Source organism: Ixodes scapularis, unplaced genomic scaffold, assembly GCF_016920785.2.
Source record: "Ixodes scapularis isolate PalLabHiFi unplaced genomic scaffold, ASM1692078v2 PGA_scaffold3__209_contigs__length_174095766, whole genome shotgun sequence".
Lineage (NCBI taxonomy): Eukaryota > Metazoa > Arthropoda > Arachnida > Ixodida > Ixodidae > Ixodes > Ixodes scapularis.
The window spans coordinates 139,926,587-139,952,134 of NW_024609868.1; the positions used below are offsets into that span (position 1 = coordinate 139,926,587).

The following is a 25,548-nucleotide window of genomic DNA, read 5'->3' on the forward strand; positions in this document are numbered from 1 at the left end:
GAATGTTCATAGTTACGGAAATACGTACAGACACATGTATCGTCATAAAATAGTAATATTTATATACTTTTGCCCCTACACCTTTTTTTGCGTTCAAAAGATTTCTTTATTTTTGTGAATTACTGGAGTGGCTTTTATTTTACGTTTTGCTTGACTGAAATCGTGCGTTTCTTTTATATATCTTAAATACGCCATTATTTTTTTTTAATTTTTATTGAAAGTACAAAGATTGAAGTGGGCGTCCAAACGTCCGCCTGACATGATAACCGTAGCACAGAGTAGTGGGATCGGAGAAATTAGGTTGATTAGTAAATATCTAAAATTGTTAGTGGCTTTGCAGTAACAAGGAAGCCATTTACAGATATTCGAGTACATCTTTGTCCATAAGTAATGTCAAGGTATGCCGTTTGGTATCTGAGATTCACCATAAGAGTTTGAAAAAAAATATTTTCTCCGCAAGAAGAGAACTATAGTCTTTTAAGTGGATGACAGCACGTGCAGTACATACGACATATTAAAACCATAAACCTGCACGAAAAGCAAAGCTATTTTGCTTTTGAGGAACAAAACAAGGAAGCTGAATCTGCAGGGCTTAATTAAAAAAAAACATGGTAATGCGAGATGTACAATATTTACAGCAAACTTGTAACATTTAAAGACGCATAAAAAGAATTACAACACACACCGCCTGCGTACGTATCTTCATTTCGCTTTCCTGTCCCGGGTTCAGGCCGGTCATGTGTTCACGAGGTCGACTGAGCGCTGACTGCCATTTTTCTTTTAAGTAAATGTTCAAATTGTTTGCGAGGTCATGACATTCACAAACTTGTCAATAAAATGGTGGTAAAAAAATCGGAAGTGCAAGACATGGTTTATAGCAGTAGTAGCCTTAAGACGATGATGGCATACTCACTTCCTCTTCCGGTGGCGCATGCAAAGGTGAGCCAGGAGAGCCAGATAGCCCAAAGAAGGCGTTCGGAGAAGGCGAACGACAGCTTGGCCCACTCCGGTGGATGCGCACCCCTGTTCCACTCGTACATGCTAAGAATAGCTGTCAGTCCGCATATCGCAGTGATGAGCCACATGCCTGCTTGGAACAGCTGAAACAAAACCGAAAAGAAGGTTTTTTTATTGCAGCTTTGTGCACTTGATTAGCCGTGCAACTTTCGCTTCACGTATAGTACCAAGGTTAACCTTAGCTTACGCCGATTAAAATTCAATTGCAATATTGGGAGAACGATCGACGTAATTTTCATATTCAATTACAAACCCTCCTATTTTGTTGATGTTTCTCCCAGCAAGAAGTTTATGTCCATGTGCATAATGATTGTACCCTGCGAATAAAGTTCTTAATCACAATGTTTCTGCGGCATCTTTTGGAGCTTGTGGCTAACATTGCAGTTTTTGTTTGTTTGTTATATAAATAGAAGCCGATGAAGAGGAAGCAATGAGTGCGCGCGGGGTTGCGTGAGATCCTCGAGCTTCTGTTCAAATGATCAGGGGGAGGATGCAAAGCTTGTGGCATCGGTCTCTACTCGCTGCTCGTTCGCGCTCAAAGGCAGAACGCCGTCGTTTGCTGTTCGGCGCTCGCTTTTGTCACTGCGTCTTTGGCTGGCGCCGAAATTCTACCATTGCCTCCTTGGCGTAGTGATGGAGCTCTGAGCTTCTGATCATGTGGACGCGGGTTCTATTCACGTCGGGACGTGTTCAAAATTTTGTTCCTTCTTCTAAGTTATATGTTCTTACACTATTGAAAAATCCAGCAAAAACTTCCAGTGACATACGGTGAACGTGCAGTGACATCCGGTGAACTTCCAATGACATCCGGTGAAACCTGGTGAAGTTTCACTCGTTTTCATCCGAAACCAGCATAGTTTACCACTCTTTGTCAGAATATTTGCCGGCAAACAGATTTTGCTGGAACTTCACCTTAAGCGGGTTTTCAGATTTCGCTGGAATGTCATCGGCAGCTATTTTTGTTCACCAGACTCCCCGGTTTTGCTGGAAGTGTTACCGGAAACGAGAGACTCGTTTCACTTGTTTACAAAAATTCACTGTAAGCCGACGCGAAAGGAGGGGGAAGCCGAGACGAGCCGGGGACTGAACCTCTAATTCAGGCGCCTAATACGCACCAAGGACAAGTTCCCACGCACCCTCTCTCATTCGCATTGGGTTCATAGGGGAAAAGTGAGGAGGTCCTTTTGCTCTTTTGAAGACAACCGGTTTCTTTGTCCGTAAACGAGCAGCGGCCCTGAACGGATGCTCAGTGTAGGCCATGTGTGCGGCCTGTATCTTCCAGAGCAGGTGGGTGTGCGGATAAAAAGAAAATATCTTTCAGCGACCTGTTCCTTACGCCTTACGTCCGTCCGGCTTCAGAAGCATCCAGTGAGCGAAAAAGACGTCGGAGGCGCCGTGACTGTGCACGTGATTTCTCAACGGCGGCGGATGTTCGTTCTGCGCCATCATGGTTTTCGCTACGCGTGCTACTGACAGTGTTTATGTGTGCGCGTGGTGAACCCGCGGCGACGGCATCAGTGACGACACCATGACTGTGTCCATGATACATTCTCAACGGCTGCGGATGTTGGTGCACGTTCGGGGTTCTCACTAAACGTGCTACTGACAGTGTGTGTTTGTGTCCGTGTGGAGCACCTGCTTGGTTTTATTAGTTGAACTACCGTACATCTAGAAATTTACCCAGCGACATTGTGAGTACCTTGAAAGATATCTTTTGCCACAAAGAACTCAGTTGTTCCTATTCGGTCTGAGTGCTTTTGTCTACAGCTGTGCAAACTCTTTCATTGGTATCAACCCTGCAAATTAAAGAAATGAAACTTTCAGGATTCTTCTTTCTGAACTAACCGCGTTTTATTTGTTACCAAACCGTCCAGCGTTTGGTGAACATACACCACCCACAGTTCACAGGCTTCTTTCTAAATGCCTTCCGTTGACGCCCGAAAGAAAAAACACAGTAAGTTCTTGTAAACTGCGGAGAATGCAATGATTTCCGGTAAATTCCGGTTTTAGCGGAAGTAAAAGGAGTCCGATTATCCAGTAAAATAATTTTTACAGAATATTAAATTCCAGTAAAAAATCGTTTTCAATGTAGATATATGTACAGGCTGTATTCTGAACGGCGTTTTACAAGATTCATAGCAGTTTCCAAGATGTTCCGTGGTTGAACGTAGCACAAAGTTGCAGTTAAGGGCTCGATGTAGTCCAATGTCTTCAGCACTGCCGCCAGCGGAGGTCGGCCTAGCTAGGCCAGTCATGGCGCGCCTAATATGGGCCTCTGTACAACCCGCCTCTATCGCTCCCAGGCTCCGGGACTCGGGCTGCTAGTGTGCAAGTGCGTCGATCCAGGGGAGCCCACGCGGAGCATTCTGGCCTGGCTAACCTGGCGCGAAACAGAGGAAGACTTATTCCGCGACGTCGCCGACAAAGTGCGGCGGCCGCCACCGCCTGTTGCGTTGGCTACACCGAACCACCGGACTGTAGATTGACGGCTCTTCGACAACGTGACGTAGGCAGGGCGCATGTATGCGCGCGCCCGCGTGTCGTCGGACTATATCGAGCCATTTAGGTTTCTAACGTTAGCTAGCTGAAGCTTTGCTTCGTGATCTTAGTTTAGACCTTATAATGTCATCGAGTTCAGGGTGACTGTGACTCGAGCCTTGCAGTATCAAAATGAAACTATCGTAATGGCAAATATTTTCAGAAGGGAGAAATTTATGTGTTCAGATTTTTAAAATAAATACGATAAAATACGAAAAGTTTTCGCCGGTAGAATTTTTGTTGATTCAGGTCTCTTGCATGAACTTCCAATCCCGAGGTCACAACTTCAGTGGTCCCCAGGAGAGGACACTTCAGCTTCTTTTGAAATTTCGCACTAGAGACAAATGGTTCGCCAAGGTATGCTGAGAGCAACGGGTCATGATAAATCTGGGTCTCGACAATATTCATTGTTTGTCTCCAGATTGGAGCGGACAAATTGTACTTAAATAAAGAAGGGGTAATGTTTATAGCAGTGAAATCTATGATACTTTAGATTTTATTAGAAGTATCGTTTAGCTGAAATTTCCATGCTCCCGAGCGACTACGTCCAGGTGTTTCTTATTATTTTAAGAGATCAACAGTTATTGATGCAACGCCTCTTTTCTATATTTGTCACGTGACAGTTATTATTACGGATGGTGAAAGAAACAATGAAAAATGAAGCAGCGGAAATATTATTCGATAAAAGCGATTTTTCTTCCATTCAGGGTACGTTTGTTTCCGCAATTTTCTTTTTTAATTAAATAAAAATAGGTGCACTGTAAAATTAGATTTAGAATGTTTTAAAAATTAAAAATTTAACAACAACAAACACTTAGAAAACACGCCTCGAATTTTATTAAAAATGAAGTCCGAAAAACGAAATCCTATACTTCATTTCACCTCAATTTCGGGTGCAGGCGACGCTACAAGGTGATGTGACCAATCAGACGGCGTGTAACGTACATCACCATGGTCTTAGGTATGTTTATGTACGTCCTCTATCACGCTGAACCAATCTCATATAGATAAGGCCCAGTTATTTCCGCTTGAAAGCTGATAGATAGGTATCATTAGCCGATTAGTGTCGGCTGCCTCTGGACTTAAGTTGAAGCACAATATAGAGCTTTCTATCGTTTATCACGCGGCTGAAAAATGATAAATCACTGAGCAGTAAATGCATGCCCAGTGTCCAATATACAGCGCATGCTCAGAAGACATTCTACAGCCCAGGAGACAATGATGGCAGGGCGCAGATGGCGATGTTTGCAAAAGGTCTATAGTGGCAGGTTAAATTAAAACTATATCAGCAGATCACGTGATGGGCTGGAAGACCCGCTCCACTAGCGTTGTCTCAATAATGTCGGCTGGTAATTAAAGGGTTATATTAAAAGCAAATCGAATCAAATTGGCACACTTCTAGATTTAGATTTATCACGTGTCGTAAGATATGGTTTCGTTTTGTTTCAACTAAGAAAGATTGAGCTGAGTGATGGCATCTCGATTACATTAGGTCAAGCCACGAGAATCGAACGCTACGTGCCGTTTGCTTACGTACATTTTAAATGGCCCATGTAACAATGACATCAAAGCTGCTTACTATGCGAACAAGACGTGAGGGCGCCAGTGTAAGTTTATAAGTGTAGAATTACCCGAGACTGCAGTGACGATAAAAAACCGGCAGGACATCAGTCCCTCATGGCATTAACTGGATAATAATATTTCAAAGCAGTCAAGTTGCTAAAATAAAAGGGCTGTACAACACTAGAGCGCATGACACTAGAGCGCCGACATTAGAGCGCCGACAGTAGAGCGCCACGACGTTGGCGCGCGCGACACGAGAGCGCCGCGACGTTAGAGCGCACGACTCGAGAGCGCAGCGACGTTAGCGCGCGCGACTCGAGAGCGCAGCGACATTAGCACGCGTATCATTAGAGCGCCCGTCACTAGAGCGCACAACCAGTTTAGCGCGAGTGGCCCGACCCGACCGACCACTTAATGTGCTTTAAGTGAAATGAATGAGTCGACGAAATGTTTGCGTGTGACAAACCAAGAAATGTTACAAAAAGCTGACAGGCAGAAAAAAATATATATCAGTAGCATTCATTTCCGCAGTAAAAAAACATCGCAGCTGACCTAGCTTCATTAGTTCTTTGATTTTAATTGATAAAGTTCACCACCGACCTGACTAATATTTAGTTTAACTTGTTTTACAACTTTCAAAAGGAAAGAAGCTACATGTAACATGCTTAACCGTATGCTGGGGTTTTCAAGATCAATTTCGGGAAAGAAGCTCTCGTGCCAAGTGTCATAAGTTTACCATCCATATTGTCACAAATGACAAAATTACTAAACTCTTAATCCGGGAACCTGTGCCGACAATGAAAATGACATATGCGTTCATGTCAGCGTAGCAGAGGGATCGAGCGCGGGGGCGAGACTGGCAGCATCCGGTGCGGTAGGCACCATTTCCTATGCGCTTCTCGGAATCTGGCCGCCACAGATCTTGACATATTGGTTGTGTCTCTGGAGACGTTTTTGTCAGAAAAAAACTGACCTACGAATCCTACAATCAATCCTTTAAATTTACTACCTGTGGCACTATCATTGTGTAGAAGTTCGGTCTCTATTCATGTCTAAAACTTTTCTGTTTAAACTTTTATTTCTGTCTGTGCTGCCGTTTTTTCTTCGATATTCATATATTTCTGAAATCTTTGGTATCCGTATATTTCTGAATCAAAGCACTCTCATTCGGCCCTAGAATATTGGACTACTTTTTAAGAACAATGATGAAGAAGCTATGATTCTGTAGAATGGAAAGAACGGACAACGCGATAGACAAGTCTTTCTTCTTTGTAGACTCTTTTCTGGGACATGCAAAAAGGGCATTATCTTTAGGTTGTGTTCTATCAACAACAGAAGGCAACGTCGTCACCGCACCCGACGCAACGAATAAGGATTTTAGAAAACAAAATTCTCAAATATATTTCACAGATTTGCAGGGGAGGTTTTTCTGTATCCGTCAAAAGGCTGAAAATCTCTGCATCCGATAAAATTGCACTGAGCTAGCTCCGGTGTGTGTTTTGCTTTGAGTTTTTTAGCGATGAGCTTTCTTCATTACGGTCATGGACGTCACAATACTATTTAAAATTATGTGAGGGACGTCTAAATAATCACTAAATAGATCGGAGCCCAAATGCCCGTCAAGAATAGACCAAATATAGCAAAAAGTAAACTATTTATAGTATATATGTATATCCGAGAAGGCGCACCGCAGCACAGTGAAGAAATCTCAGACTCACTGCTCCATCCAAATGAAGATGCGCTCTCGTGTCGAGCGCTAAACTGGTCTTGCGATCTCGTGTCGCGCGCCCATCTGGTTGTGCGCTCTCGCGTCGCGCGCTCACTGGTCATGCGCTCTCTTGACGTGCGCTCTAGTGTCAAGCGCGCTACTGTCGCAGCGTCCTCGTGTCGCGCGCTCTAACGTCGGCGCTCTAGTGTCGCGCGCTCTAAAGGCGCTCTCCCAAATAAAAGTTATGCAATCTGTGTCGCGGATTCGAGATCTGCTTCGATGTACATAAACTATACTGCCGTTATATGTTGATGTAGAGTGATGCTGTGTGTTGCGAAGTTGTGATCTGCTTCCATGTATATAAATACTCTTGCCGTCATTTAACCCAACTGTGCATCACAAGAAGCCTGCTTGTGTGTATTCAAGTGTAATTCCAAAAGGCGCTGCGGGTATTGGATAAGTGAATAAATAAAATAAATAGTATGTGCATTACTTATTCTTCAGTGGTTCATTTAAGGAGCCGATTATTATTTCGCCGAGCTCTTTAGAAATGCGTCACCTTTAATCGCCATATTTCTCATCCACACAATTGATTTACATCCCAGCCGCTGATCGCGTATAGCACCCAATTTTAAGCTGTTAGTTCATAAATGTGTGATAATCTTGGTCTTTTTTTTTTTTTTTTGTTCTGGCCAATGAGAGTGACGGATCGGTCATTGTCATTCTTCTCCGGAAAACTTCAATATATATTGTAACCTCCTCAGTTAACAAATATAAATATAGCTATCTATGTCCTATATACGTGACAGGTTGACTTCATATTAAAGTGTCTGAAAGACATGATCGCGTTTAATTTAATTGTCCTTGCGGCTTTTGAATGATACCCCGAACCTTGAAGCCCAGGCCTTGTCATAGTCAGTTGAGTCGTGGTGAGCATTGCCTGTACCGTCTCACCATGTTTAACACACCACGTATGCTAAATGGCTAATGCGAAGAAACGTCTCGTACTGCATTATCGAGGACCTTTGAGGGAAGTCGTTCTTTAGATTGGTCTCTTTTCAAATCTTAGAATTCGTATTACACGACACACTACACAGATGCAAGCGTGTAAATTATGTCAGTATATCTAGCAGATTCAGATCTATTAAAAGAGCTGCGGCGCTAGCAGCCAAATTTTGAGTTGAGAGATCAGCTGCAGAGAAGACCGACCCAATAAGCAGCCCCTTAATCAACACACAGACGTGCTAACCCGCACCGCCATCCCCTTACACTCTCCACTGCGCTTCATTTTAACATCGTTAGCACCTGTCTGGCATCTGTACACTATCTCATCAGACTATCATTAGGTGCTTCTCCAAAAGCCTCCATTGTATTAGCTGGCTATCTTTGTATGGGGTATGACGGGAGAACCAAATATAAAAATTACTGTTACTAAAATCTTTGAGGCGAATAAAATACATTATATTGACACAGTATAAGTATTCAAGTAGCAAAACGTGTAAAGGGTTTATTTTCAACATTTAACAGACAATCGGCTAAAATGTTAATATTAAATCTCTAAAAAAACGTGCTGCTTCTTGACTGTGGTATATTTCTCCTGATATTAAACACCCGTCGAAGGTAAGGGTCTTAGAGACAATCGATGGTATATAAGTAGGAAAAGTCCCAGTGGCCGTTTGATTTATGTGGTTTTATCGCCGTTTGTTAGCAGAATGATGGGTAGTGAAATCACAAAGAACTGTTTATTTGCCGCGTCTACATTCGTTGTGCTAATCATATTTCACTCTCTCCAATGTCTAACATTTAATTGCTCTGAAGGATAAGGCTTCCTAGAATCAGAGCTCAATTTCTCTGCGCAGCTCTGGTAGGTGTGCTTGAATGTAGAGAGGCATCTGAGAAAGGCTCTTGAATCAGTGTTCACCAGAGCCTACCGAACGTGTTATACACTCAACTGACAAACGTGTTCACAGTAAACCATCGGCATGATCTGCTAGTTTAATGAAAAATAAGGAACCCTCCAGAGGCACCTACCTTGCTGATTTTCACAGAACTGTACTTGATAAGCAGCTGTTGTGTAATGGCGCCAAGGAAGAATGCGGCCCCGTGGTAGGACGGGTGAGGGTACACCTCATTTAAGGTGCCGACGGCGACCCTGAAAAATGCAATATAATGTATTAGGAGCCACGGCCCTTTTTAGTAAAACGTACAACAAAATTGCGTTTTAGAGCGCAGCTCTTAAGGCTCTGTTATACTCCGACGTAACGAGCGCGCAAACTAACGCTGGCCGAAGTTGGCTACGTCACGTCAGTCACGCCGCTTGCGTCGAAAATTCGCCCTCTTTAAGAGGTATCCACACGAAGGAGAAATCCGCCCCTTTCCTCCGCGGAGCGCGCATCACGTGCGACATACGTCATTCCTTTTTGACTCCTCGCGGCGCCGTTCTCCTCCGTGGCGGAGGCGCGGAGGCTTCGTACTCTTAGCATGAAAGCTGCGCCGGTGCACGCGGCGGAGTCGGGGACGGAGTTTCTCGGGTTGTTGACGTCACGACATTCGTCCGCGGAGTTCTCCTTCGTGTGGACACCCCTTTATACTCCGGCGGGGCCCTGGCGGCTCCCGTGGCGAGCGTCGGTGTGCCGCCGGCGCGGCTCATGCGCAGAATCTGTCTACGAGGGCACGTTTCCTGCGAGAGTGCGCCATTTCCGGTTCTTTTTCGTTTCGAATAGCAGACGAAAATACTCGCGCTTCTTGAGCGCCAAGTTCAAGCGATGGCGTGGGCGTACTTTGCACGACGAAAACTCGCACTTGCACTGTTGGTGCACCACCTGCGCCGCAAACGTAGGCGGTCAATGTACATACGGTACATCTTTGACAAGTGTGCGGTCTACGGTACTGAAGCTTCCTCGTGTCGTAGACACACGCGTGAGGACGAATTCCCTCGATCAGCTTCTCGACCGACCGAGTCCGATTCTTCAAGCATGACGCCCCACAGAGTGGTGCTCCCGTCGTCTGCTATTGCTCGTATTCGCCGCGCTTTCCGCGCGAGGGCTGCCGGGAGCCAGCGCGTGATGCAACCTGGTACGGCGTCGCAGGCGCGGCCGGCGCGGAATACGGCATGCTCAAATTTGGCGTCGAGGCGGTCAGGCTGCGTCGAACGCCGCCGGTCGCGTCGGTCACGCCACGACGCCGGAGTAAAGAGCGTCGGGTTTTTGCCGACATGACGTCGCTGTGACGCGCGCGCACGCGCGTACGCGTTACGTCGTAGTATAACAGAGCCTTTAGGCGCCCGTTTCCGGCTTGAGCGGCGTCGGCGTCGCCGTCGGCGTAACCGCGCGGTGCTTAATGGGTAAATCGCCCCGCTAAATTTAGCGGAAAAATTTCCCCGCTAAATCTAGCGGAAAAATTTCCCCGCTATATCTAGCGGAAAAATTTCCCCGCTAAATCTAGCGGAAAAATTTTCCCGCTAAATCTAGCGGAAAAATTTCCCCGCTAAATCTAGTGGAAAAATTTCACCGCTAAATTTAGCTGAAAATATCTCCGCTAGATCTAGCGGGAAAATTTACCCCTAAATCTAGCGGAAAAATTCCCCCGGTAAATCTAGCGGAAAATTTTCCTCGCTAAATCTAGCGGAAAACATTTCCGCGCTAAATCTAGCGGAAAAATTTCCCCGCTACATCTAGCGGGGAAATTTTGGTCACGTGACCGGGGGGGTCACATGACCTGGGGAGTCACGTGACCCCTCCCCCTAGGTCACGTGACACCCCCAGGTCACGTGACCCCCTCCCGAGATCACGTGACCTCACAGGGGGTCACGTGACCCTTTCCCCTATGTCACGTGACCCTCCCTGAGAACACGTGGCCCTCAGTACCCTTCCCTCCTCCTCCTCAAGAGCTGCGCTCCAATTCGGCGTTACAGGGAGTTGTAAACGGCTTCGACTTTTTTTTTCCTTAAAAAAAAAATTATCTCACGCTTTGAAAGATCACAAAGGACTACTACTTTAAGAACCAGTGTAACTTCAAGGTTTAAGCTAGAGCTCGGTTACACTGTACTTTTACCGCAATGAGCTTCTCTCAGCTAGCGAGGAATTTGACAAATATAGAAAATAACCACCGATAAATTCATTGTCCAACACTTTACGCGGGAGTCACTAAAATAGGAGCTAAATCAGGGACGACGTTTTAATCAAAAAGCAACGAAAATAATATAACTATCGTTGTACGAGAATGTCGACAAACATTAGGGTGTAGTACGCATACATTATGCCATTTTGGTACGCAGTTTTATTTTCCATAGGTTGAAAATTCAAGTCGTATATGATTCAGTCCGGAAATGCTTGTCACTATTTCGGTGTTTACCGTGTCACACGTACATGATGTCCCTTCTTCCTATCATATGTTTTTTTCTTGCAAGCTTATATATCATGACCTTCTCATGTCATGACCTTACAAATTATGGTATTTGATCTTTTGTTTTATATTTTAATTAACTTACTACAAATTCTGAATTGAAATGAATATCGATAAATTCTTCTAGCAATAGTCGTTTTCCACAAGCAGTAATCAGTCATTTGTCTTGCCATTTAAAACCTAGTACCTGCGGGCAACTTTTCATTTTGCTGCTTAAACGAGCGTGCAGTCGAGCTGGTTCAATACTGACATGGTAACACCGGAGCTGGAGGAACCAGGACAGACAATACAAAGCTCCGATTGGCTTTGTGTTCTCCATCCCGTTTATCCCTTCTCCTGGGTAACTATCTCGCGTTTTGTGTTTTGGCGCTCGACTGGCGCACCGTTGGCTGTCTTAAGAAAGCCACAGCGAGTTCGATTACCTCGAGGCGTTTGATAAGCACTAATTATCGAGACATATTGCCACGAATGACAAGTGATGAGGCGATAGTAACTGAAGAAACTAAACGTTGAATGGGGCGGACTTGCGCCCAAAACAAAAATAAAAAGTGAAAAGAAGAAAAGAGCAGAGCGTCGCGCGCGTCGATGTCGGCAAAACCGCAGGATCGAGCGCTGGGGCGAGACTGGCGCAGCATGCCACGCGGATCCCCTTTTGTACACGCGTGGGCTTCTGGAACATTCGGCCTAGAACGTTCGGCTCGTAGAACATTTGTAACTGGATCGGACGAGAAGGTTCTCGAACTTACAAGAACGCCATCTAGAAAGAATAAATAAAAGAGCATTCCGCTCCCTGGAATCGAACCAAGATCCTTCGCGCGACAGCCAAGCACGCTGACCACTGGGCCACGCACGCGCTCGCTCAGCAACACGCGTGGCATTACTCCCCCCTTTTAAAAGCGCATCACCTCGATGCGACATGCCAAGAAACAAAACACAAAAACAAACAAAAATAATGGCAAACTACGTAAATTTGTGAAATACAGTCCTATCGAGCATAGTAAAAAACACGCTTCACAGTCCTATCGAACGTAGTACGCCTCGAGGCATGCGACGTGGACGACTTCCGGTTGTGCAGTGCGGTGCGATGAGTTCCGTATTCCTGGAATCGAACTCGAATCCTTCGCGCCATAGTCAAGCACGCTAACTACTCGGCCACGCACGCGCTCACTCGGCAACGCGCGTGGCAATATCTATCATTTTGGATTGCATGACGGAGTTTACATAAAGTCTACTAAGCGCAAGCCGAAAAATAGATTGTTACGCCTATTTTGCGGCTGTGGTGCAGCGGCTGAACGGGTTAGTTTACCAATTGTTGGGATGCACTCACAGCTACCGAAAGAGCTGTGGCTCACACTCACAGTTATCCAACACGGCTCACGCACTGGACTTGTTTGCTTCAGAAACACGCAGAGAAAAACAACAAATGCCGTGAGATTGCACTTCTGGTGCGGCTTAATGGCCTCCATTATCTCATGGCGTCGGGTGCGCTTTGCTTATGTGAAAGCGGAAGCATAATATTTGTTAATCAGATAACAGTTGTCCAAAAAAGCTTAGCGCCATTGTCCGAAACGGCGTAAAGCACGACAGCCTCACACCGGAACGGATCTGCCGCCTATGTTGAGGCACATTTTTCCGCGTTACTTTGGGTACATAATTCTTGTACGTCTCTTTATTGCTTGCCAACTGTGTGCCTTGGCATGCGCAAGCCGCTATAGGGAATAAACCTTTTGTTAGAACAATACTTATGTCTAGAAAGAAATATAATGCTTACGTGAAATTATCTGCCATAGGAACGGCGAATGGCGTGTACACTGTGTTATGTACCTCCCACATGGAGATGGTGCAAGCGATCAATGACAGCACACTGAACATGGTGACGGCAGTCCACAATCTCCTAGAAAGATAAAGTTTGCTTAATAACATATATAAAACCTTTACTTTTCTAAGACAACAAACAACTAGAGACCAGAGTAATTCAAGCCTTGATAACGGGACTTTGAGCCATACTAGCTACCTTGTGAGGAAGAAAAAGTTCAAATGTACTACCTACTAATACTGTGTCGTGGATATAAAATACCTAAGTGATACATTTTATCTCGAACTGGTTTTGAGCAAGATTCATTCATCAAGCGCCTTGCAGTGATTGCCTTTAGCCACAAAATAGTGTGGCAAATAATTATATAAACTCACAAAGTCGATAAAGGACTAGTTCATTCAAACGCAGTCTTTGTTATTTTGTCACACATTAAACGGTTTTATTTGAGCTCTTCGGTATTTTATATTGATTGATTACTTGTCTCGTTGCTCAGTGTAGCTCCCTTGTACCCGTTCATAAACGTGCACAGCCGAAAGGTAGGTCGCAGACATCATGCGAAACCCTTTTGAAACTATTTGAATGACTAATACAGTGCAATAATTGAAAATATTGAAGTACATAGGAAGCACACTGGCTCCGTCTAAAACTTTATGATTAAATATCTAGCACAACATCGCTGTTGGAAGCACAAATTGGTGTAATTACTAAACGGGTCACTTCGCCAAAGGTTAAGAATGCTTTAAAATTGCCATTTGAAATGCACTTATTACTCCTTCAAGATAACGCCGCCGACCGTGCTGGACTTCAGTGTATGAATACAAAGTTGTCATTTGAATTGTGTTTGCCTGAAATCTACTCCTTATCATTTTTCTTTGAATCACTTTTATTTGGCACATTCCTTTTAAATATTTGCTTCCGGTGGTATACAATAGGTTCTAGCACTTTTCAGAATGCAATGTTTTCTTGCGATAGTGAATAATGACGTTATATTGTCCAGTATCTCCCATACCAAAACTGAGGGGAAAAAATAGGGCTGTGCTTCAGCATTACGCAATATCATTTCTGTCTTCCATGAAAGATTGCCTGCCTGTCCCTACTCTTCCGTGTCCATTTATTTTGTTTGCATATTTAAAAATACTATAATTCTCTCCTCCGTATATAATCTGAAGAACCTAATGCAATATGTGTCGGTGTACAAAACACACAAAAAATATATTAAAATTACATATAACAATATTATATTAACAAGACATTCTTACAAATAAAAAGGTTACAATTAGCAAATGTGGCTCACCGAAACAGGAAGCTACTTACTTTAATACGAAAATATTAACCATTATTAACAATCATCATTGCCAAGATATACTGGTTAACAAAATCATCGCACCATAAAGAGATATGACATGCGCATACCCAAAACGACACGGAGCAGCAACAACCCGTCATTCATAACGCGACAAAAAATATATTGTGAGGGTGTTTTGGGGACAAAGAATAAGCAGGTGGAGACGACAGTTTGCCCAGCCAAGAATGAATCTATTCTGAAACGCGCGCGCAATCACGCCTCAGCACGCGCTGTCCATCGAGCACTTCGGCGCCCAAGTTGGCAGCGCTGGTCGCGCTACTTGGTCGGCACAAATGGTCCCTCTTCGGAGAAGGTCATTCTGGCCGAAAGGTAGAGCCAGCATGCTAAGGTTCGGGCTGGCGAGGTTTCACTTAGCGAAAGCTAAAACGTCTCAAATATACCAGATTCGAATTTGAGTGTATTTGAAGTACAGTTGATAATTGTAAGTACACAAAAAATAGACCGAAAACGTACACTTCTTTTTTTTTTACTTAGTACTAAAATATATTTCTGAAAATATTTTTAAAATACCCTCACTTAAACTACGCCTGAAGTTCCTTTCATGCGTTCTGAAATATGTAAATTCTAAATTAGTAGACACAGAATACCTTTCACATAGATTTCTTAAAATATTTATTTATTTTATGCACAATATACTCCAACCCTAATAAAAATGCAGCTATCAAAATATGTCCAGAATGCTCTTAAAATTCCTGGAAATCGTAAATACCGTTGTGTTACACCTAAGTATGCTTTGACTGCAATACTGTGGTAGTTTGACTTAAACTACCGAAGTATTGAAAAGTTCGCCTATCCGAAGTTCACTTCAAGCAGATGTGGAGTACAGTGAAGTGCCTAAAGACAACATTTGATTAGTTTGTCAATTGAGCTCTGCAACATCGCACTGATAAATCATCACAGTTTATGTTATTGTTTCCTTTTTATATCAAGAACACACCTGATGAGTTTCTTGCACACCAATCACAAACCGGGCTCGGAAACTACAACCACAACACTTGTTGACGCTGGAAAGCTTCAGCAGTGCTGTGAGCAGATATGTTTGGCGTGGTTGTGTTTGCGCAATGTTAGTTCACTGAATGTATATACTCACCACTCTACGTGATGTGAGTAACATTAATATAGTGACGTTAATGGCCGTATTAAATAGTCAACTAGTAAAGAAGAGAAAAATAACTATTTTAAAGTGAAGAAACTGCCTTGAATCGCTTCGTCCTGAGTAGTGCTATGCAGAGAAGCAATAACATTTCTCCTAGGAGCCGTTTTTGTGGATATTGTTTTAGCGACTGGGCCAAATTATTATTAGTTATACCAATGCTTTTTAGTAAGAGATCTCGTCCACGAACTTCAAAACACTGTTTCCCCTTTGACAGACTCCTGAGGAGAAGATCCAAAACTTGAAACCTCAATAAGTGCAGAGGTCGTCCAGTACCTCCAATACGTAGACTATATAAGGCTCTGGAGCAGACAACGGGACTGTGATTCAGATGTTCATTGCGTCATGGTGTTTGTGTTTGTGTTCGTTTCTAATGTGTAATTGTGGAATGTATGCGGTAGTAATTTCAAATACCACAAGAATACCATTTACTCACAAAATCCAAAATAAAAAAAAAATTATGTAGCAGGTTTTTAACGCACAAATGGCATCTTGAGGTGGAAGGAATTAGATTTTTGGTATATCTAAAATCTCTTGATTAACGTCTATGATATATGTTGAACACCTTACGCGCGAATATCAAATGTGTACAAAATAATACAGAACGAATACAAAATAATACGCATATTCAATATATTTCAACTATCTTTCAACTGCAGCCACAACGTACATGAATGGACCCAGACAAACAGAACATTTAGCTATGTACAACGAACTAGCCCAAACCAAAGTCCTAGCTTTATATATCCTCCTTGATCAATAAAATTCTCACAAAAGAATATTTTTATTTGCTTACATTTTTTATATATAGAGTATTAGAGTACTGTTCTGATATTTCCAATAACGATGATCAATTAAAATACAATGGCTGTGCAAAGGCTTTGGTGGCATATCGAGTGACATTATCGGGGTCATCGAAACTATCTCTTAAAACACTAATATCCTCAATCACTGAAAAACACCCGGTAGATACAGTGTGGGCAAACAGCGTAGGGCACATCAATAGCCATTGTAGTATCTACTTACTTCTTGAAGAGCTGAATGATGAACACCGTCACCACGAAGAGCTGAAAATCTGTGGACATGTACCAAAGGTGGCCGTACATCCCCTGTAATAAAAACACAATACACAAGAACTGCATAAAGTGTGAATGCATACATCCCAGTATATGGTGCTCATGTGTCTTACGGATTTAAAACCACGCATGTCACGTGTCTTATTTCAATGCACAATTAAAGTATCTGTCATTATCATATATTTCGGTTAAATATAATTGCATTTAAGTCAAACTTTCTGTGCCCCTTTACTTTTCAAACAATTATCGCCCGCCGATCCTCAGCAAAGTTGGTTATGTGCAGCTGGGGTGTTTGTTCGTCCCCTCCACCCCCTCCTTCGCCTCATATACGGCGTTTCCCTTTTAGTGCTTGCGTAGCGGAAGCTTCAATTCACTGCTCCGGGCTTTCAGCATGGCTCGCGAGCACACACCCTCGTGCTATACAAGCGTCGTTCAGGGCGACATGATCGTGCTCATAGCTTCGGCTTTTACCCAATGCCAAGTGTAGTGTCGCAATCCTCGCGATATCAAACAGAGATAACTCAAAATTAGATCATTATTACGTTCTCTTCAGCTTCCCAGCGAAGTTGAATCTTGCGGCTGCTGACCACTTGTATTTTGTAAATTTAATCGTCTCCAGCAGAACTTTACTATGTCTTTATGCACTAATTTGGTAATTGGGGTCCGATGCTTTGCTTTTCCATTATCTTCTGGCGCGAAGTTAGTTTCATTAAAGAGGAACGTGAACACTAGATGTTGGTTTAAAGCGGCGTGATGATGGCGTACGCGGGAGGATGCTACACGCATAGTAAACCTACTTTATATTTAAAAAAATTCAGTTTCTGACGATGTTCATCAAATATTCATATCTCAGCGTGCCTTCTTTTTAATAATAAAACTGTATTACTAATATATGTTGTAGCGCTGTGTATGCCCATAGACAATGTACTCTTTCATTATGCATTCCAGAGTATCACTTACAATGTGAAGGTCCTTCGTGAAGTTCCGAATTTGAAGCAGAAGCGCCCAGTACTGGTTTCTAAACTCCGTATAAAAACTGCCAAAAATCTCTTTTGCGTTGGGTCCATTGATAAAGAGGGGCAACAGGAACGTGCACATAATAACGAAGAAGATTGGCACTGTGCCCCTGCGGAAAGAAGAATACAGCGACTCTAGCATGGAGCTCATTCTGGATTAGATAAAGCAGACTTCCGTTGCATACTGCTCGAAATAGAGTATATATTGTCACGAATGACGAGGTGACAAACGAGGAATAACTGAGGTAACTGAAACGTTTAATGGGGCGAACTTGTGCCCAAAACCACAAGGAAACAGAAGATTACAACAGAGCGTCGCCGGCGTCGAAGCCGGGGTAACAGCAGGATCGAACGCCGGGGCGAGACAGACCGGAGATTGCCACCTGGGGTCATTTATGTACGCGCCTTGGCTTCTGAAACAATCGGCAGAGAACGTTCGGCGATTAGAGCATTCGCAACTCGATCAGAAGAGAATATTGTCAAACTCACGAGAACGCCAAGTTGCAAGAATAAATAAAAGAACATTCCACTGACTGAACTCGAACCTCGACATTTTCTTGCGAGAGTCAAGCACGGTAACCACTCGGTCACGCACGCGGTCGCTCGCCGACGCGTGTGGCATTTCTCCCCAATTTAAAAAAGGCATCGTCTTGATGCCACGTGAAAGGCAACAAAATAAAACAAGAAACAAAGCCACAAAAACAAATGAATTGGCAAATACGGAAGCTGGCAAAACACAATATTATCAAAAGTTGCACAAGATCACAGTTCACAGTCATATCGCGCGTAGTACGGCTTGAGGCACACGATGTAGGCGACTTACGCTCGTGAAGAGCGGCGTGATGAAGTCCGTGCTCCGTCCGGCCTCACCTCGTAGTCCAAATCGCCGTGTCGACGAAGCACTCTGTAGGGTCCGAAGTAGCGCTTCAGGAGTTTCTCGCTTAGACCGCGTCGTCGTATCGGTTTACAAACCCACACACGGTCTACAGGTTTGAAGCGAACGTCGATCCGGCGAAGGTTGTACCGGGTAGCATTGACACGTCGTTGACCTTGAAATCGGAGTCGGGCGAACTGGCGAACTTCCTCGGCTCGTTGAGCAACCACCGGGGCGTTGGGGATACTATCGTCAACTAGGTCGTGGGGTAGCATCGCGTCGAGCATTGTCGTTACTTTTCTGCCATACACCAGCTGAAACGGGGTTAATGTTGTGGTCTCTTCCACCGCCGTGTTGTAAGCAAACGTGACGTAGGCTAACACCTCGTTCCATGTCTTGTGCTCTACGTCGACATACATGGCGATGATGTCGGCGATAGTTTTGTTCAGCGGTTGTGTTAGTTTATTTGCCTGCGGATGGTACGCAGTGGTTCGACTGTGACCGGTGCCACTGAGACGAAGGATCACTCGCGTCAGCTGGGTCATGAACGATGATCCACAGTCTGTTATGAGGACTTCGGAGGCGCCGTGCCGGAGAAAAATATACTCGATGAAAAACTTGGCGACTTCAGCAGCCGTACCTGATCAAAGGGCTTTCGTCTCGGCGTACGGTGTGAGATAATCTGTGGTGACGTTTGTTCAGCGGTTTTCTGACATTGACGGCGGGAAATGGTCAATTAAATCCATTCCGACCTGCTGGAACGGCGTGGACGTGGGAGAGATCGGATGCGGAAGTCCTGACGGCTTTGTCGGCAGTTTCTTGCTTCGCTCACACTCGTGGCATAATCGAGTGTAGAGGTGAACGGTCTTCGGTAGCCTCGGCCAGTAGTACTTTTCTCCAATCCTGGCGAGCCTCCTGCTGTAGCCAAGGTTTCCAGCCGCTGGGTCGTCATGGCATCCTTGGAAGATTTCTTCTCGAAGACCAGAAGGAATACCCAACACCCCTGCCGTGTGATTATGGACATAGTTCTCTTTGTACAGCAACCCTTCCTGTATGGAGAAGGTAGGCAGGATTCGTAAGAAAGCACGGGGAACCGCACTCGCTCGTCCCTCTAGGTGCTCGATGAGCGCTCGTAGTTTAGGGTCGTCACGTTGGAGTGCTGCCATGTCACTGATATCCAGAGTGCTGAGGGAACACTCATCGTCGTCGTTTTTGATGCAGGCAGTAAGTAGGCAGGACCGGCCTCGACTGGGGCCCTTGACAGGCAGTCGGCGTCATTGTGCTTCCGACCGGATTTGTACACCACGGTCATGTCAAATTCCTGCAGTCGTAAGCTCCAGCGGGCGAGGCGTTCGGGGGGTCCTTCAGATTCGCGAGCCAGCAAAGCGAGTGGTGGTCCCTCGACCGCGCGAAACGGACTTCAATACTAACATGGGCGGAACTTTGTTATTGCCCAGATGACAGGAAGACACTTCTTTTGAGTCGTTGAGGAGTTCCTCTCCGCCTTAGGCAGCGTCCGAGTCACGTATGCGATGACTCGCTCTGCCCCGTCTTGCATTTGGACTAGTACCGCGCCAAGTGCGGTGTTACTGGCGTCCGCGTGGATCTCTGTTTTACCAAACTGGTCACAATGGACAAGACTCGGGGGCGTCTGGAGTCTTCGTTTGAGCTCATTGAATGACCGCTGGTGTTCTTTTGTCCATTCAAACTTTACGGCGTCTTTCGTGAGGTGCGTCAGCGGTGCGGACAGCTTGGCGAAGTCCCGAATAAACCATCTGTAGTACGCACAGAGTCCGAGAATTCTTCTCACGGTCTTCTTGTCAGAGGGCGGTTTAAACAAAACTAGGGCACGAGTCTTTCCGGGGTCAAAGAAAACACCTTTGTTGTTTACAACGTTGCCAAGGAACTTTAGTTCACCATAGGCGAACCGACACTTTGTTGGCTTGAGTGACAGGCCGGCGGTCTTGATGGCTTGAAGCACGGCTCGAAGTTGCCTCAGGTGTACGTCGAAACCGCGTGAAAATACCACGACGTCGTCCAGGTAGACACGGAACCTCTGCCATTTCAGACCGTCCAGCACGATGCCCATGACACGCCGGAAGATGGCTGGTGCTGTACAAATTCCGAACGGCATCACTTTGAATTCGTACAGGCCGTTGGGGGTGACGAACGCATTTTTTTCGCGGTAACGTTCGTCGACTTCAGTCTGCCAGTAACCCGTCCACAGGTCCATCGACGAAAAAATGTCGGGAGTGGCGCAGCCGGTCTAACGTATCGTTGATGCGGGGGAGCGGATAGACATCCCTCTTTGCCACCACGTTCAGTCGATGATAGTCATCGCAGAACCTCAGCGTCCCGTCCTTCTTTTTTACAAGGACAACAGGGGACACACACGGACTTCTTGAGGGCTGAATGATGTCGTCGTTGAGCATTTCCTCGATTTGATCCTGAATCACCTTTCTTTCCTTTAAAGCGACTTGATACGGCGACCGGTGGTCAGGGAGCCCGTCCTCGTCGGTAATAATGCAAAGTTTCGCCATTGGTGTTTGACGAACTTTCGACGACGTGGCAAAACAGTCACTAGATTCGGCGAGGAGGTCAAGTAGTTGCCTGCGCTTGGGAGCTGGTAGCCCGGGGTTGAAGCCGAACTGCAGCGGTGACGTGCTCATCTGCTGTGACGACGAGGTTTCCTCGGATATTGCGGTGAGCACGGCTGGCGTCCGAAGCTCTCGACGTGGTCCACGATGCTGCCCTTCGTTAGGTGCTGCGGCTCCTGTCGCAAGTTTGTGACGAAAAGAGTTGTACGTCCTTCGTGGAGATCCGTCACGCCTCGTGCGACGCCCATTTCTTTTTGAATGAGCAGTTGGACGCTGCCTTCCAGAAGAGCTTTGCCGCGCATGGCTGCGTCGGTTATGGCGGTGACGAAAACACTCGACCGCGGCGGCAGGTTCACATGGTCGGCGATAACTCCGATCGCGGTTGACGTGTTGTTGTTCTGCAAGGAAGTAAGAACAGGCTTTCGCAGCGTCAACTGGTTTTACCCGAGGTTGAAGACGGTGCCGTGCTCGCAGAGAAAATCTGTTCCAGGGATAACGTCTTTCGCACAGTCTTGCACAACGACGAACTTCACAGGACACGTCTCACAGTGGATATCGACGCGAGATGTGCATCTTCCGATGGTGTGATAAGGTGCCCTCCAGCGGTTCGTATTTGAGGTCCATCGCACGGCGTCGTCACTTTATGTAGTTTGCGAGAGAGCCTCCCACTTATGAGTGAATAGTCTGCTCCGGTGTCCACGAGTGCCAATGCGTCGTAGACGTCGATAACAACATTAAGATTGTTGAACACCGATGCAGGAGCGTCATTGTTATGTGTAGCGTCGGGAAAGTGGGACCGCTCTGTCGTTCTTGGAGCCTCTATATTTGAGTCGTCCTCGGCAACGCCACCTCTCTGCGTTGCCGCAGTTAGTTTCCCCGGCGAGGAGCGAGAGGCGACAGGCTTTCCCGTCGGGGTGGGTGCATCGGCGAAGCTGGACGTCGCAGCGACAGCGACCGGAACTCATGGCGGGACGCAGGCTCGGGGGACTGAGGTCGTTGCAGGTACTTGTCGATCTCCCGAGAGCGTTTACCATAACGGGGGTGCGGGTCGTTCGGGTAGAATCTGCGCAGCCCGAGTCGTCCGTATGGGCATCGGCGGTAGGTGTGGTCGGCTTCCCCGTGGTGGAAGCACAGAGGGTGTCGGTCGGGCGTCCGCCATACTTCGGTCTTCTGGGGTGCGCGGGGCTCCTGGCAGGCGTACTGAGCCTAGCCGTCGTGGCGTCGGTCGTGCTGCGCCGCAAGAGACTGCCATCGGGGCGGCGCGGCGTAGGCGCGAGGAGGAGGCGGTGGCTGTCGGGCCACTCTGGCGTAAGTCAACGTGTGGTCCTCGGAAGCTGCCACGACGTCGGGAGCCTCTGGTTGAATGGCTTTCTGAACTTCATCCCGCACGGCCTCAGTGATGGAAAACGAAGCTGGTCTGTCAGTGGCAGGTAGCAGCTGTCAGAGCTCTTCCCGGACGATGTCGCGAATAATCTTGCGAATTGTTGGGATACTGGAGCAAAGGGCGCCGCTAGATGCCCTGAGGGCAGCGAGGCCGGACAGTCTCCGGTAGTGGATGGCTCTGGCTTGCAGGGCACACTTGATGCTCGTTGCCTCGGCGACAAAATCTTTGACAGTTGTCGGAGGGCTTCGGACTAGTCCACCGAAAATGTCTCTCACACCCCGCATGAGGATTCGTAGTTTCTTCTCTTCTGTAGCCCGAGGGTCGCCGCGGGCGCTCAGGCGCAGAGCGCCCTCCACAAAGCCGGTGACGCTCTCGTTGGGGCCCTGGGCTCTGGTTCGCAGTAGGTCTTCGGCTCTCTCTCGGTGGTGGTGGTTGATGAATGTACCCTTCAGTTCGGTCCTGAAAATGTCCCACGACGTCAAAGAGGACTCATGATCTTCCCACCAGTGCTTGGCGGCCCCCTCCAGCGAAAAATAGACCTTGTGCAGGCGCTGATTGTTGGTCCAGCCATTGTGGCGGGCAACGCGTTCATACTGGTCAATCCAGTCTTTGACGTCTTCGCATTGCTCGCCGTAGAAGGGAGCAGCCGTCCGCGGTGCGACGGGCAGGTAAACGACGCCAGAAAGTGCCAGGGTCTGGGGCTGGTTGGCCATTGTCGTCTTCTTCGGTTTGTGCTTGTCCGGCAGCAAAGCCAATTCAGGAGCCTGTCTCTCGATGCGGAGGCCGGCCCGAGTTTCACGTTCCTCGCATAGCGGTCTTCTCGACGGGCTTGGAATGGGACTTGCGCTGCGGGCCCTCGTAGGAGTACTCTGCACGGACATCCGTTACCCCGCACCTCCGCCAAAGTGTCCCCAATGGCGAGGTGAAAAACGAGGAATAACTGAGGAAACCGAAACGTTTATTGAGGCGGACTTGTGCCTAAACCAAAAGGAAACAGAAGATTACAACAGAGCGTCGCGGGTGTCGAAGTCGGCGTAACAGCCGGATCGAACGCTGGGGCAAGACTGACCGCATATCGCCACCATCGGCCTTGAACGATGGGCGACTAGAACATTCGGAACTCGATCAGACGAGAATGTTCTCGAATTTACGAGAGCGCGAAGTTGAAAGAATAAATAAAAGAACATTCCCCTGACTGGAATCGTACCTAGACTTTCCGCACGACAGTCAAGCGCGGTGGGTCGCTCGCCGACGCGCGTGGCAATATGTTGTGTTGGAAGTTTCAAACTTATTCTGAGATTTATCCATTCCGATTGCACCGTTATCCAAATTTATGTTTTTATCATTATCTAATAAATATTTTTAAACGTAATAGAATTCAAAAGGTTCGTCACACTACACGAACACATTCAAAACAAGAAAGATGCACCGAAATTGCTTTTTGGTTATAGAACAGATAACCTTGAATGTTGAGCGAATAATTATTATTTTGAATGTTTTTAAATGGCCGTTCCAGTTTTTTTAGAACGCGCTCTTCCCTTCTTTTAGATATTACAACAAGACGCCACTGTAGTAACGGTAATAGTGGTAGCTACAAAACGCTACTTATGTAATCAGGGCTATCAATAAAAGGACTATAAGGGATATCAGACATATTTACGAAACTTAATAGAAGAAATAACTTAACAGAAAACTTGTTTCGAACGATGCGGAGAGCAGGTTGTCTGCTTCTTGCGAAGGAGTTGTGTTAACCTCAGGACGTCGCCAAGCTCTTATGGGCTGATTGAAACAAACAGTGGGTAGACCTCAATGCTAGATGCCTAAACGCCTATCCACTATTTTTTTCAATCAACCAATAAGAGCTTACCGTTCTGACACAGTCGCAACCCTTGCGCAAAAAAGCACACGTCTTGCTCTCCGCATACCACCTAATTATATTGTCGCGATCTACTTCTCTCATAAATAAAAAAAATACTCTGAATGATATTTGCAGTAACCACCATAGGGGATAGAATAGCAAAACAGTATAGCGACTACCCTAACGATGCCTTTGATGCGTAGTGTGTCTCATGCCCGCAACAGCTATTTATACCCATTTTGTTCTCTGCCTTCGGAGCCAAGTTTAAGTGGTGTAATGCTACAATTTATAAAAATTTGCACATATAAATAATTTGGACATTTCAATATCATACAGTAGGTACCACAATAAATAAAAAACTCCTATACCATGGACACCGTGGTCACTATACCTTAAGCATTTTTGCAGCTCTTACCTAATCCACCGCCGGACGAGAACAATGCATCCTCCAACAAATCCGTTGACGCGTTCTCTCATCAGGTTGTACGTCAGAAGAAAGCCGCTGAAAAGGCGTAATAGATAATTGTGACTCACAGTGTCGAATTGCAACGCATCATATGACAATGCGAATATTATCGATAAGCTTGTTTCCTCTTTTAGAGTGTCGCGTACTCCGGAATTATTTTACACTTAAACAATGCTGGTTAGTTAAAAAATTAATCGTTTCGCACACCTGATATGACAACCATATAAAAACAATTTATTTGCTCGTAGCCTTAATTTAGGGTGAGAAGCGAGGGAGGACGCTACGTGGTGAAAGATGAAGGCCTTGAACACTGTTGTGTACTTAGAAATACAATATGAAAACAAACATTATCTTAGATTGTCCACTAGGCTGTGAATGAGGTTTATATAAAGTTAAAAAAATAACACATCGAGATGTTGGTTTAATTAGGACATCGCAAAAGCATACAGGTAATCAGCTACTTTTATCACAGCATATGCCGTGCGCAAAGTAGTTAACGATGGTGTGCAGTGCTTTATTTCTCGAAGCAGCGAGGTATTTCATTGTTGCAAATAATTATGTTTTATGAGCAAACTCAATTTGAGTATTTGCACATGGCATTATAGTTAACTCGTCTGGAATTCTTAAATAAAAAATTAGTGCGACCAAATAAAAGCTACGCCTGAAAAAAAAAGAAAGAAAAAAACGGACATTTTCTTCTTTTTTTAAGCTA

General features: G+C 45.7%; 1 protein-coding gene across 1 annotated transcript in view; it reads right to left on the minus strand.

Annotated features, from left to right (window-relative positions):
* Nucleotides 1–25,548, minus strand: part of LOC120849933 (nose resistant to fluoxetine protein 6-like) — a 90,697-nt gene that overhangs the window by 3,471 nt on the left and 61,678 nt on the right. Inside the window, exons 4-9 of the mRNA XM_040222244.3 lie at nucleotides 24,786–24,872; nucleotides 17,602–17,767; nucleotides 16,592–16,674; nucleotides 13,002–13,124; nucleotides 8,858–8,978; nucleotides 914–1,100 (exon numbers count right to left, since the gene is read on the minus strand). Of these exons, the coding sequence (XP_040078178.1) occupies nucleotides 914–1,100; nucleotides 8,858–8,978; nucleotides 13,002–13,124; nucleotides 16,592–16,674; nucleotides 17,602–17,767; nucleotides 24,786–24,872 (767 nt within the window). The remainder of the gene's footprint in view (nucleotides 1–913; nucleotides 1,101–8,857; nucleotides 8,979–13,001; nucleotides 13,125–16,591; nucleotides 16,675–17,601; nucleotides 17,768–24,785; nucleotides 24,873–25,548) is intronic.